This window comes from Pogona vitticeps, chromosome 2 (assembly GCF_051106095.1).
Source record: "Pogona vitticeps strain Pit_001003342236 chromosome 2, PviZW2.1, whole genome shotgun sequence".
Lineage (NCBI taxonomy): Eukaryota > Metazoa > Chordata > Lepidosauria > Squamata > Agamidae > Pogona > Pogona vitticeps.
Window position 1 is genome coordinate 136039447 of NC_135784.1, and position 11760 is coordinate 136051206.

At 44.6% G+C, this 11760-nt stretch overlaps 1 protein-coding gene across 7 annotated transcripts in view; it reads right to left on the bottom strand.

The window, feature by feature from the left end:
• Nucleotides 1-996: 996 nt before the first annotated feature.
• The window catches only part of LOC110085823 (armadillo repeat-containing protein 7-like), a 65392-nt gene continuing 54628 nt past the window's right edge, over nt 997-11760 (bottom strand). The window contains exons 1-6 of one of the 7 annotated variants that reach the window (XR_013542030.1): nt 7782-8042; nt 6047-6141; nt 5799-5942; nt 3928-4588; nt 2958-3027; nt 1339-2856 (exon numbers count right to left, since the gene is read on the bottom strand). Coding sequence is in view for 4 of the 7 variants with exons in the window: in XM_078386059.1 (XP_078242185.1) it covers nt 4251-4588; nt 5799-5942; nt 6047-6141; nt 7687-7715 (606 nt within the window). In the remaining 3 variants the exon portion in view is untranslated. Of the gene's footprint in view, nt 4589-5798; nt 5943-6046; nt 6142-7267; nt 7379-7686; nt 7731-7781; nt 8242-11760 lie in introns of those variants that run through there. The other 6 variants (XR_013542029.1, XR_013542028.1, XM_020806320.3 and 3 more) reach the window with 6 other exon arrangements.

The window sequence follows — 11760 nt, forward strand, 5'->3', positions numbered from 1 at the left end:
TTTGTTAAGTGAGGAGTGCCTGTACATACCCAAGCTGAGGAATAGTTCTAACCACATTCAAGACCAAACCGAGAGCACCCCAACTGAACTGTATCCAAACTGGCACCTCTAAATGAGAGGGAGGAATTCAACATAGTGAACATCGGTGTGTTCCTCAGAATGTGATTGGGAGCCTTTGTAGAGATTTAAAGTAAATGGAGGATATCCTGTTTCCCCCAAAATAAGACCTAACCTGAAAATAAGCCCTAGTATGATTTTTCAGGATGCTCGTAAAATATAAGAGGGCAACCAGTTTGGGGACGTCTGCCAGTGAAAGCCTTGAGCCCTGGAACAAAGGCAAAGGTAGTGTGCTGCCCTAGACAGTGTTTCTTTCCATGTGCCTCGTCAGTTCTCCAGCTGCTAATTAACAGGTCTCCATGCACTTCTGGTTTGTAGACATACTTGAGATTGGAGGTGGGGGGGTAGGTTCAAAAAATGGCTGCCATGGGATAGTGGCTGATTGCCCATTCAGAAAATGGTTGCTATAGTGCATGTGACTAATAAGACACAGAGTTTGTCCAAAAGGCAAACTAAGACAAAAAGAAATCTGCCTAAGGTTAGGTACAAAGCAGGCCTGAGCTTCAGAACAGAGGTTCTCTATAGTCCCCAAGTTCTTGGGAGCCCCGTCCTCAAAGAGGGTCATGAGTTCAAAGGGGTCTCCCTGTATTGGCATGGGCAACGGGTAGCTCCTCTTCTCCCCAGCTCTCTCCTTCTTGGGTTGGTCTCTGTAGATGCTTAGCCTCACCACTTCATGGAAGACATCTCTCATGAGTTGACTGTGTCTTCCATGCCCCTGTCTCTCATTTCTCTCTTAGCTCTCTTATTTTTCGGCACCACCCAAATCCTTAACTGTTCTCACGTGTGGGTCCATGGATTTTCCACCCATACACATTCCCAGCCTTCTGGTAATAGCTTTCTCCTTGCCTCATCTAATCTGGCTTCTGCCTCCCTGCTCTGCTTGTTTCCTCTTTATATGCTCTCCTTGTCTGTTTTTCCCAACTTTCCCTTCTCTTCTTTTCCCACTCTTCTCCCTCCTAATAGTCGCTTCCTCCCTCTCTCCTTTCTTTCCTATTCCTGACTTTTGTTCTGGTTTCCCAAAAGGTGACTCCTCCACATTCTGCTTCACCTCTCTGCTCTCTTGTGTCTGTGTTTCTTACTCGCCTTCCAGGGTAGACAGCAATCAAGCAGGATAGGGTGTCCTCCTGCCCTCTATCTCACTCACCTATATCACACACAGTCTGACAAAATGCCGACTTCAACACAATCCAAGTATGAGGGACAAAGAAATGTAAGGCGATATTTTGCTTTGTATTATCTCAGGCTCACTTTAATATTTTTTATCTCACTTTTTAAAATATGCAGTCAGGGGAACAGGTAGGAAATGCTATGGGGAGGCAAGGTGGATTAAAAATTCCAGCTCGTTCTAGGAATTTGGAACATTGTCCTGCCAGGTGATACCAAAATGCATCGGAGACAACACATATGGAACGTGTTCAGCTTCCTCCCCTGCCGTGCATGAAGGGTCCATGACTCACTGCAGTACAGGAGTGTGCTCAGGACACAGACTCTATAGACCTGGATCTTGGTATATGCCATCAGCTTCTTATTAAGCCATACTCTCTTTGTGAGTCTAGAGAACATGGTAGCTGCTTTGCCAATGTGTTTATCTCGACATATAGAGGGTGTCAGAGATCGTTGAGCCAAGGTACATAAAGTCATGAACAACCTCCAGTTCTTGTGTAGGGATGGTAACAAAGGGAGGTAAATCCACACTGTGGCCCATGACTTGTGTTTTCTTCAGGCTGACTGGTAATCCAAAGTCTCGACAGGCCTTACTAAAATGATTCATGAGTTGTTGGAGGTCTTCAGCAGAATGGCAACAGCTGCATCACTGGCAAAGAGGAAGTCTCGCATGTATTTCAGCTGGATTTTGGTCTTTGGTCTCAATTTAGAGAGGTTAAAGAACTTTCCATTTGATGTAGTCTGGAGGTAGACACCTTCTGTTGTGGTTCCAAAAGTGCTTCGACATGACATCTTAGAACATGCCTGGTTAATAGTGGATAGAGTGTCAAACTAGGACCAAGAGACGTAGATTCAAATCCCTGCTTGGCCATGGAAATTCATAGGCGAGTGTGTGTGGGAGTGTGTGTGTCAGTGTCAACGTTGGTAAAATAATTTCTTAAATATCTCACATATCACGGAAATCTTACTATGGTTATAAGTTGGAACCAATGTGACAGCACATAATTCAGAACACACACTACAGCCATGACAGAAACACCCCATTCAGTCATACAGCATAGTTTGCTGTGATCATTTGAGAATGTCTAGCAGCCTCTTTTTACACAAATTACTTTATCTTCTCGGCAATCTTAACCCAGCTTTCCTTTACAGGGAAGATTAAAAGTAAATCAAATGCTAGCTAAGTCCAGCTCTAGCCAGGGATTTATTTGTTGAGAAATTGCTGTTTCAGCCTGGGCTAAAACTTTATAGTAAATGTTGTTGCTATGCACTTTCAAGTTGCCTCCAACTTATGGTGACCCTACAAACAAGTGATCTCCAAAATGTCCTGTCCTCGACAGCCCTGCCCAGCTCTTGTAAACTCAATCCATCTCATATTTCTTTTGTCTTCCACTTTTCCTGCTGCTTTCAGCTCTTCCCAGCATTATTGTCTTTTCCAGTGAATCTTACTTTTTGGGTGATGTGCTCAAGTTATGGCAGCCCCCTGTTTCATTATATTTGCCTCCAGAGAAAGTTCTGGCTTGATTTGATCTAGGAGCTACTTGTCTGTTTTTCTAGCAGTCCAGGGTACAGTATCTGCAAAGCAAATGCACATGATTGTAAATATGAAAGAGTGGTGAGTTCTAGAGGGTGGAAATTTTTGTAGCTGTGCTGATTAACAGCAGTTCTCTCCTTACCATCCAATAAATCTATGGAGTTTTCTCCTCCCTTTGCATCTGCCAAATCTGGGTACTCCAAAATTGTTTACTAGAGAAAAAATGTGTCTATCAATAAGTCAGGAACGTGAATGACAAATACCAAATGTCTAAGCACTATGAGTTATGTTATATTTTACATATATTTCTAAGCTATAATTTTTTTAATGTTTTAACAAAGACATAAATTTAAAAGCAAATTAAAACCTGGCCTTTACAAGCTTTACCCCTTTGTAAGTGAAATATTAAACTTTGTAGTTATCTTACGTGGGCCCACATTTCACCATTTTGAGTCTTGGAATATTTGCTAGACTGGAGGTTTTTATGAGGGGTTTTGGAGTCTATATGTTCATTCTAAACTTTTGTTTGTATATTCATGTCTTTTTTTGGAAGCTTCTGATAGTGGTGGCTTATCCACTAAATGAGGGATAAGGTAAAACAAATAAAATAAAATGCATAAAATATTCTATATTAATATGCTACTACTAAACATAGCTTCATGAAGCTGCAACTTGGTTTTGTATTTATTATTTTAATGCATATGGAATCTTCCAATTCAATGTATTGGGATAAAGCTGTGTTGTAGTTAATGTGCTAATAACAGCAAATAGCTGCCAGGAGCTATCAGAAGAAAGCGTAGAGGGGGAAAAGAGCCCAGAAGCCAAGGCAACAAAGGAGGGAGCCGCAGGTGTGTCACAATCCTGTGGAGGTTAGAAATGAAGGTGAAGGAATGTGTGTTCCTCTGTGCATGAGCTAGAGCTCTCCAGAATCTTAAAGGATCTGCCACCCAGACCTGTTCTAAGAGATAGATCAGCACTGTAGTTCCCTGCGTTCTTATTCAGTATGTTCGCGAGGGCTTCTTCCCAAGTCACTGTATGAAGAGTTGCAGCCTGAATGGTTTGCAATAGGAGTAAATGCCTTGTGAACATCTTTGGAATATATTTTAGAGTACCATCAGCTGTGGAGTTGCGCTGATCCTCCCTTCTAATTCCTGTATTCCATCAGATACTCTCTAGTGGAGATGAATTTCCTGAAGATGATTCTTTCCTTCTAATACTGTACTCCTTTCGTTCACCCAACAGTACCTCTGGGTTGAAAAGCACTTGGGTCCCAAATGTGTGGAGCGACTAATTCTGACTCTTAATGGTCAGTTCCAAATTCCCCCGCAGTCGCTCTTCAAAGCACCATTTTGGCATGATCTCACTTTATAACTGGCTCTGTCAACAGGAAGGCCTGGGACTGCATTTGCCAGGAAAGTCTGCCTGTTTTGAGGCACTACTCCTTGGGCAACGGGATCCCTACGGCAGTGTGCCCGGTCCGGTTCCTGGCCTCCTCCACCCGCAGAGGGGTGCAATAATCTTCAAGGAAGACAGTTGCCAGATTCCGTAGCCTCCTGTTGGCTGACAGGGAGAACCTCTGCATGCACTCGACCACAGGAAGAGCTGTGATCTGCTGCCGAGACTGGGGAGTGATCAAGTACATCAGGGTAGTAACTGCAGACAGCACAGTCTCCTCATTGGAGCTGGAGAGGCAGTTGACTACAGCAGTGACCCCGTCTGCCTCCAAGATGTAGTCTTTGTTGATTTTATCCAGACATAGATTGCAAAGGCCACCTAAAATAAGAACGGGAGAATGAGACAGTAAAGCTACTACCAGCGTTTCTCATTGTCTCATTAACGGTGTCATCTTTACATCTCAAGTAATTTTACGACATCTTGATTCTTTAATTCTTTCCTCTATATGCTCAGATCTTCAGCATGCAAGTGCAAAGAAGTGGCTTCTACATTCATCTGAGTTTTACATCTACATAAAAACACTATTGCTTCCTCTTAATCTCCGGTCCTAAAAGTACTTAATAGGAGTTCATACCCATTGGATTCACAGTAAACATCCAGAGGATCAAACAGTTAATATTAATGCTGGCTATGAAAACAATCCCTCATACAAGAAAAGCTCTCATGCTACAGAGTCCGGACAGTGGCGCGCTGGAATAAGCACAAAACAGTAACGAAGTGCCTTAATCCTGTTTAGATTATTATTATATTACTGTGGAGCTGCCTCCTTGAATACTGTTTCAAAATGCAACATTCAGTGGCTAGACTTTTGTTTATACAAGAAGCTAGTTTTACAATAATCACCCTTGTTTTCATCCACATAAGTCCTTTTTTTTCATTGAAAGCATTCAGCAGCCTCAACACGTGAGACACTCCACTTTACATCAATGCCCCTAGTTGTATTCTTTGTCACATGACAAACAGGCAAAAATTGGAAAAGCTGTTTGTCAAGTCATCTTACCTATGTGGTATTTCACAATAGGGTTTGGGCCAGTGTCACCAAATAATACAACAATGATAAAGCAATCAGTTTTTTCCACAGTGTGGAGATCAATGTGCTTATTTCAGGGTCTCTTTTTTTTTTCAAGAAGACTAATACCTGTTCCACTCCTAGAATATTATTTTAGCTTAATACGTAGATAAGTAGTTTTCCCCCAGTTATAAAGACATTATTTTGCTTTGGTCAAGTAGGTAGATTTCAATTATAACATTACATATGGTGCTTTTGTGCTGAATATGTTTCACACAAATTATCTCAGTAGTCCTTACACATGCCTAACACTATATTCACACTGTATTAAATGGGAGAATCAAAGGCAAAGGGGAGGCTTAAAGGAGGCCATTTTGTGAGTCCACAGCTGATGCAAGATAGTTCTCAGACTACAATCTTGTGATTACTTACGTAAGGATCTACAGTTCCCTGTGTCCCAACAATGTTTGAAATTCATTCTTAATTCATGTTACAAATAACTTTAAATGCATTCTTTACCCAGTGCAAACTCCACAAGGGTCTCATTGTCCTCGGTGAGCATGTCTAGAAAGAGGTCCAAAATTTTGAGCTGCCGGAAATACTCATAGTTCTTGGGGTCATAAGCAAAGTTAGCTAGATTGGCCAGCACCTGCTCCTTGGCGTCTGCAACATAACAAAACAGCTCTTGAAACGAAGAAAGGAGTTAGTAGAGGCATGTCCATTTAATGCAGTGCAAAGGCAACAAGTGACCAATAAATGGTACTTACCAGAGCTCTCTGTCACCTGGAATTCAGTGACTAAGGCTTGCAGATATTCAAGCCGACCCAGACCAACCAGGTCCTTCTGATTTTGAGACATTGTGCTGGATAAAAAGGTAGTGTTTCATGTAAAATAATATTCTTCACATACTATTTCAAGTGAAATATTATTCTGTACATAGTGCAACATGTTTGCAAAAATGTATGAATAGATATTAAAATGTATTAGCAATTTGATTTAAAATATATTCTATTAAAAATTAAAATATTTCTTATTATGGATACCAGAGTCATAATCAATAAAAACCAGTAACAAAAAAACAGACATACTGTATAATGTAAGACATGAACTAAAACAAGACAATCAGAATTATGACACAATAATTAACACACATTTTCTATTCTTTTTCTTGACTATTAGCTCCTTAATTTAAATATATGTGATTCTATCCTTTCAAACTGAGATGCAAAACACCTTGGTCTGCACTGTGACTGCATACAATGGCAAACAGGCTAGTCAGTCTTCCAATATGACCAAACTCCCAGCATGGTTGTGAGAATGAATTTGGGGAGAGGAGAGCTGTGTATGCCATTTGGAGCTCAGTGGTAGAAATTTGGAATAGAAATATAATTAATAAATATCCCTTCTTTGAAGAACCGTAACACTGACAATCCAGCAAGATAGTAGGTTGTCGAGTTAGTGGGAATCACCAATGGTTTTGGAACAGGCAAGACCCTTCATTACATTCTGCTTTTATACAGGGGACCTACCGGACCTAGATTGGATTCATAAGAGCCACTGTGATGTAACAGATCAACTGTTGGAGAAGGAGTCAAGAGACCAGGGTTCAAATTGCCACTAGGCAATAGAAACTCATTGGGGAGTGGCAACAATGAACTATCACAGTGGCCATAGATAACAGAAGCTACCCAGGTCAGGGGTCTGGCTGTGAAGCTAGAGATGTTTCTCACTGGGCCTCCAAGGACAAGAGCCAGATTGCCTCAGTCTTGGGCAACTTGCCCCCCTCCAATCCCAGAAAATGGGAAAGTGCTTTGGAGTATGTTCTACTTAGAAAACAGTCAAAAGAGTTGCTGTAAATCAGAATTGGCTGGATCGTATATAAGTACTGTGCTGTATTATTTACCACTTGAATTAAAACTCTACTACATCTGATAAAAACTGTTATCGCCAAACTTTTAAGGCCGAATCTTTGTTGCAGTCTGTTTCACCTGCAACACCACAGTCCAGTGAGGTGCCTCCCTCTCTAGGCCCTGCAGTCTTGGAATAAGGCAGCCCAGGTGTGTGAACGACAGTGTCCCCTTCTGGTTTGTTTCCAGTATCTAGAATACCGAAGTAGGAATACTTTTCAACAATCTGCCGCCCAAGCTAGTAGTTCTAGTTTAAAAAAAATGTCATTCTCAACAGCCCCGCTTAAACCGATAGCTGCAGTCGCATGTTCTAAGAGGAAATTAAAAAAAAAAAGTAATTGCACACTATGTGGGGCGAGGAAACATATTTCCTCCTCCTCCTCCTCCTCATTCTTCTTATTATCTGAAGCACCTGCCAGCCCGTTTCACCGGGAAGTCCAGGCTTTTTGGAGAACCTTTTTCCGCGAAAAGCTTTTGCCACCAGATCAAAGGATAGTAACCTTAGCGGCCGGCAAGTAGTCCTTTCCATTCGGCCGACGCAGAAATGTACTGTGGGGATAAAAGAGGCATCGGCTTTCCTTCCGGCAGCCATTACCTTCTCGGCTGGGATGCTCGGCCCTTTCTTCGACGTCTGACTCGAACGCGCCGCTCGATGGCTCAGTGGCTGAGGTATCTGGATTGGAGGTTCAGTTCCCTCACCGTGTCTTCTTGAGAGGGACTCGGCTCGACGATCCTTATGGGCCCTTCCTGCTCCGCAGTGCGAGGATGATTACAGCAAAATATAGGACTACGAAGAAACGGCACACCAGCCCTGGAGACAAGAAACCGGAAGCTCTTATGAAAAGGGCGGAAGAGCTTCGGGACTGGCACCTGCCGCGGCATAGTGATAGGAGTGAACCGAAGTCCTAGAGCGGAAAAGGAGTCTCCTGTGGCCTTGGTCCTCCAGAGCCGAGTCCGTCCCTCCAAAGGCAAACAAAAACCTGACTTTGCTGTTTGGAAGCATTTTTTTAAAAAAGTACAGTATTCTGGAGACGACCGTTGCGTCTAAGTGTTACCTCTAGGAGGGGAAAAGAGGGCTTTGCTTCCCGGCGAGGCGGAGAACGGAGCGACATCCGGGGCCCGAAAGTCCTCCTCCTCCTCCCGGCGGCCTTTGCGCGGGAGGAGTTCCGGTGGGGGGAGAGGGAAGCGGTGCTGGTCGTCCAATCCCGGGAGGGCAGCCGGATGAGGCTCAAGACTTGAGAAGCTTTCTCGGCGCTCTTTCTCCAGCGGCCGCCACGTGGATTATTTCTCAAGATGGCGGGTGCTTCACCGCGGAGGCTCCGGCCTTTAGGGCTTCGAAGTCCAACTAATTGGGGGGGTCGGCGGCGGCGGAGGAGGCTTCTTTGGAGGATTTGGGGGGGGGGGGCGCGGCGGCGGCTCCTGCTCTGGCGGTAGCGTTGGTCTCGGCTCCAACCGTGGTGCCGGTGGCTCCGGCAGGCGGTAGTAACTCAGTGACAACCGCCGGGAAGAAGGCGAGGCCGTGTGTGGGCGAAGACTGCGTGGGTCGAGTGTAGGGCCCGGCGGTGGCCTCCCGGGCAGCTGACAGTTCGTAAAAAGCAGGGAGAAAAGAGAAGGAAAACGACAACAGTACGGAGAATAGCTTTGTAGATAAGAGTGAAGGGGTCGGATGGTAGATTTCTCTCTCTCTCTCTCACTCTCTCTCTCACACACACACACACACACAGACACACACACAGAGCCGAACTGTGGATTCTTGCCCCCACCCCCGCCATAACCACAAACCCACATACTATATATGTGTCTCCCCACCCATCTGTTAAGTTTGGCTGACATGGCCCCTCCTAGAGGCAAGCAGGCTGCTGGTGGGTCTTCCCATCCAATGACCAGGAGCTATGTGATTAGGGGTAGAAAAACGTGGGAAGCCTTTGCCCCATGGCAATGGACCACTGGCGGGTCAGGCGTTGGAGGGAAGGAGGCCTGCCCGGTGCCTGCAGGTGACAGGGAGTGCTGCTGCCACTCAGCAAGGGTCCTTCCCCCCCCCCCCCCGCCTCTATATGATGAGAGGTTCATGAGGGGGCTCTCTGGCACCTTAGCTGCCTTAGTCCAGAGAGCCGAGCATCTGAGTTCCCAACTGGTTCAACAGCCTGGGGGGGATTCCTCACAACCTAGTTCAAAGACTGCAGAGGAGGTGGGGCAACCCTAAAAGCACCAGGAGCCAATGCAGCAACCTGGAAGACAGAATCTGTCTCTTCCTCAGATTCCAACCCTGATACCTCATCGGAACGTTGGCCAAAGGCAGGGGAACACAGGAAGAAGAAGTTGGAGGAATGATAATACCAACAGCACTTAGAGGTGCTAGAGTCCGTGGTCTGCCCCATTGGGCTTTGCGAAGGAGCAAGAAGATGGGCAGGCAACCAGTTAGACAAAGAGGTGAGGGAGAAGACTGGTCCACACTCCCTTAACGTTTGGGATGATAAAGAACCCACCCACCCCGCAGTTACACTTGCATAGGTTGGTAAGGGAACATATCTTAGATGGGCACTATGTAGATGTCTTTTCATTGTTGCTCCCAGATAAGGAGGCTTGGAGGAAATATAGGGACACTGAGACAGAAAAGAAAAAACCCTGTGAGAACAAACTGGAGTGTTCATTTCAAAATTGGTTGGTAGGGTGTGCTGTCTATGCGGGTCTGGTCACGATAGCCTACCCCCGAGTGAGGTTTGGCACATGACCAGCCACCTTGCTAATTTACCCTGTGCCAAGTTCCTTGCCAGAGAGTTGGCAGCAATTGCATAGGATGAGGCATTTTGTAGGGCTGCTTCCAAGAATGCTGTTATGCATTGGGACCTTCTCAGCAGAGATGTGGCTAGTCTTTGTGCCCCCCCAAATGCAGCCAAAGACGAAACCAAGCAGACTGGCCAATGGGCTGGTCTGAAAGGGCCCACAGGGTGTGCTGGGGCTACAACCAGGGGAAATGCAACAGGGACCGTTGCAAGTTGGATCATAACGATGAGACCTGCATGGGCCCCCACTCATGCTTAGTCTGTTTCCACCTAGAAGGCTTCTTGCTGCTGCAGCAGCAATAGTTGGCAGAAGGCTGGCCGGGCAGTGGGTGATTTTATGAACCGGAGCAGATCCGCATTGAGAGAGAGAGAGGCATTTTGCCCTATCCTTGGTGTGGAACTGATAAGGAATGCACCTGGCTCACGAAGGTGGCTGTAGTTCCCCACAGTTTGATACCTGGTTATCCAGTTGTGCACTGGGGTGATAGTGATTTGGATGGAAGGATCTATTGTACTTATGCTGTGCCAATGTTACACTTCTGTGGCCAATCCATGGCCTTTTTTAATTCATTATTAATCTTGTTTCCAATAAATCTGTTGACGTTACTAATGTTTGTGTGTTAATTGGGAGACATGGGAGTGAGAGGACATCCTGAGTGTCTTGCCGGGGCCTGGAAAAGCTTTGGAAGCAGGTCACTTCAGTAGATGCAAGAAGCACAACCCAGACTTTCAAGTACAGTGTGGCTCGGAATGGGACTGTAAACAGAATAAGGAAGTCTAGAATGGGAAGAGGCACTAGGTTTCTGTGCTCTGTAGTTTCTTAAAAGAACCATCAGGGAGAAAACGTGGGATAGAGCCCGCCTCCCTCTTGGATTGTTATGTATTGTCAAGTTCAGTTCAGCTATAGTAACTAACGAGTTTTCAAGATACGTGAGATATTTAAGAAGCTATATTATCACTGGGAACCCAATCTTTTAATGAGGGGTTTCTCCCATTTCGTAAGATAAAAAAGCTCCAGAAGCTTAGTTCCTGGCAGCAAGACATTCAAGCTAAAATCTGTAGTATTGGTTGTTAATTAGGTCCTACTTTTAGGTGTAAGGGTACACTGGGCAAAAGGCCTGTGGACTGAACTGGCCTACAGATACAGTATATGACCTATGGACTAGATTATTAACTGGTGGAATGACCTGTCTATGGAATAGCATCAAGGAAATCTTGGGTTTTATACACAGCACAATTATTTTGTGTTGGCAAAAAGTGCTGAAGATCCAGCATTGGAGAGGGAACCTCAGACATTGGATACTCCTTCCAGTCTCTGTGGAAGCCTCCCGATGCCTTGCTTCTCCCCCATCAGAACTCTGTCAGGAAGACAAGCAAAAGGGAGTCCCCAAACACATTCCTGATGGGAGCAGGGAAATGAGTGGATGGAGAAATGGTGAGAAATCTAAAATACAGAGCTCCTGTGGTACAGAAATATAATGCCTCAAACAAAACACATCTTGCTATCTGACTTCTTTATTAAGAAAAAGGTAGAACAAAACAGAGTTGGTCCTTTCTTATGTCATATATTCTGAAAACGGAAAGCTCATAATATACTCCCTAAACCTGAAAGAAGCATAAAGCTTTGTGTGCGTTACAATTCCAAATGCTTGCATCTGCCAATTTTGCTTAAGTGCTTTCAACTTTACAAAAGTTACTAAGTGCATTTCTCTTAATATATTACACATGTTTAAAAAAGAAAGAAAGAAAAGACTACACATAACTTTTCCAGCAAATAATGCAGCAATCACT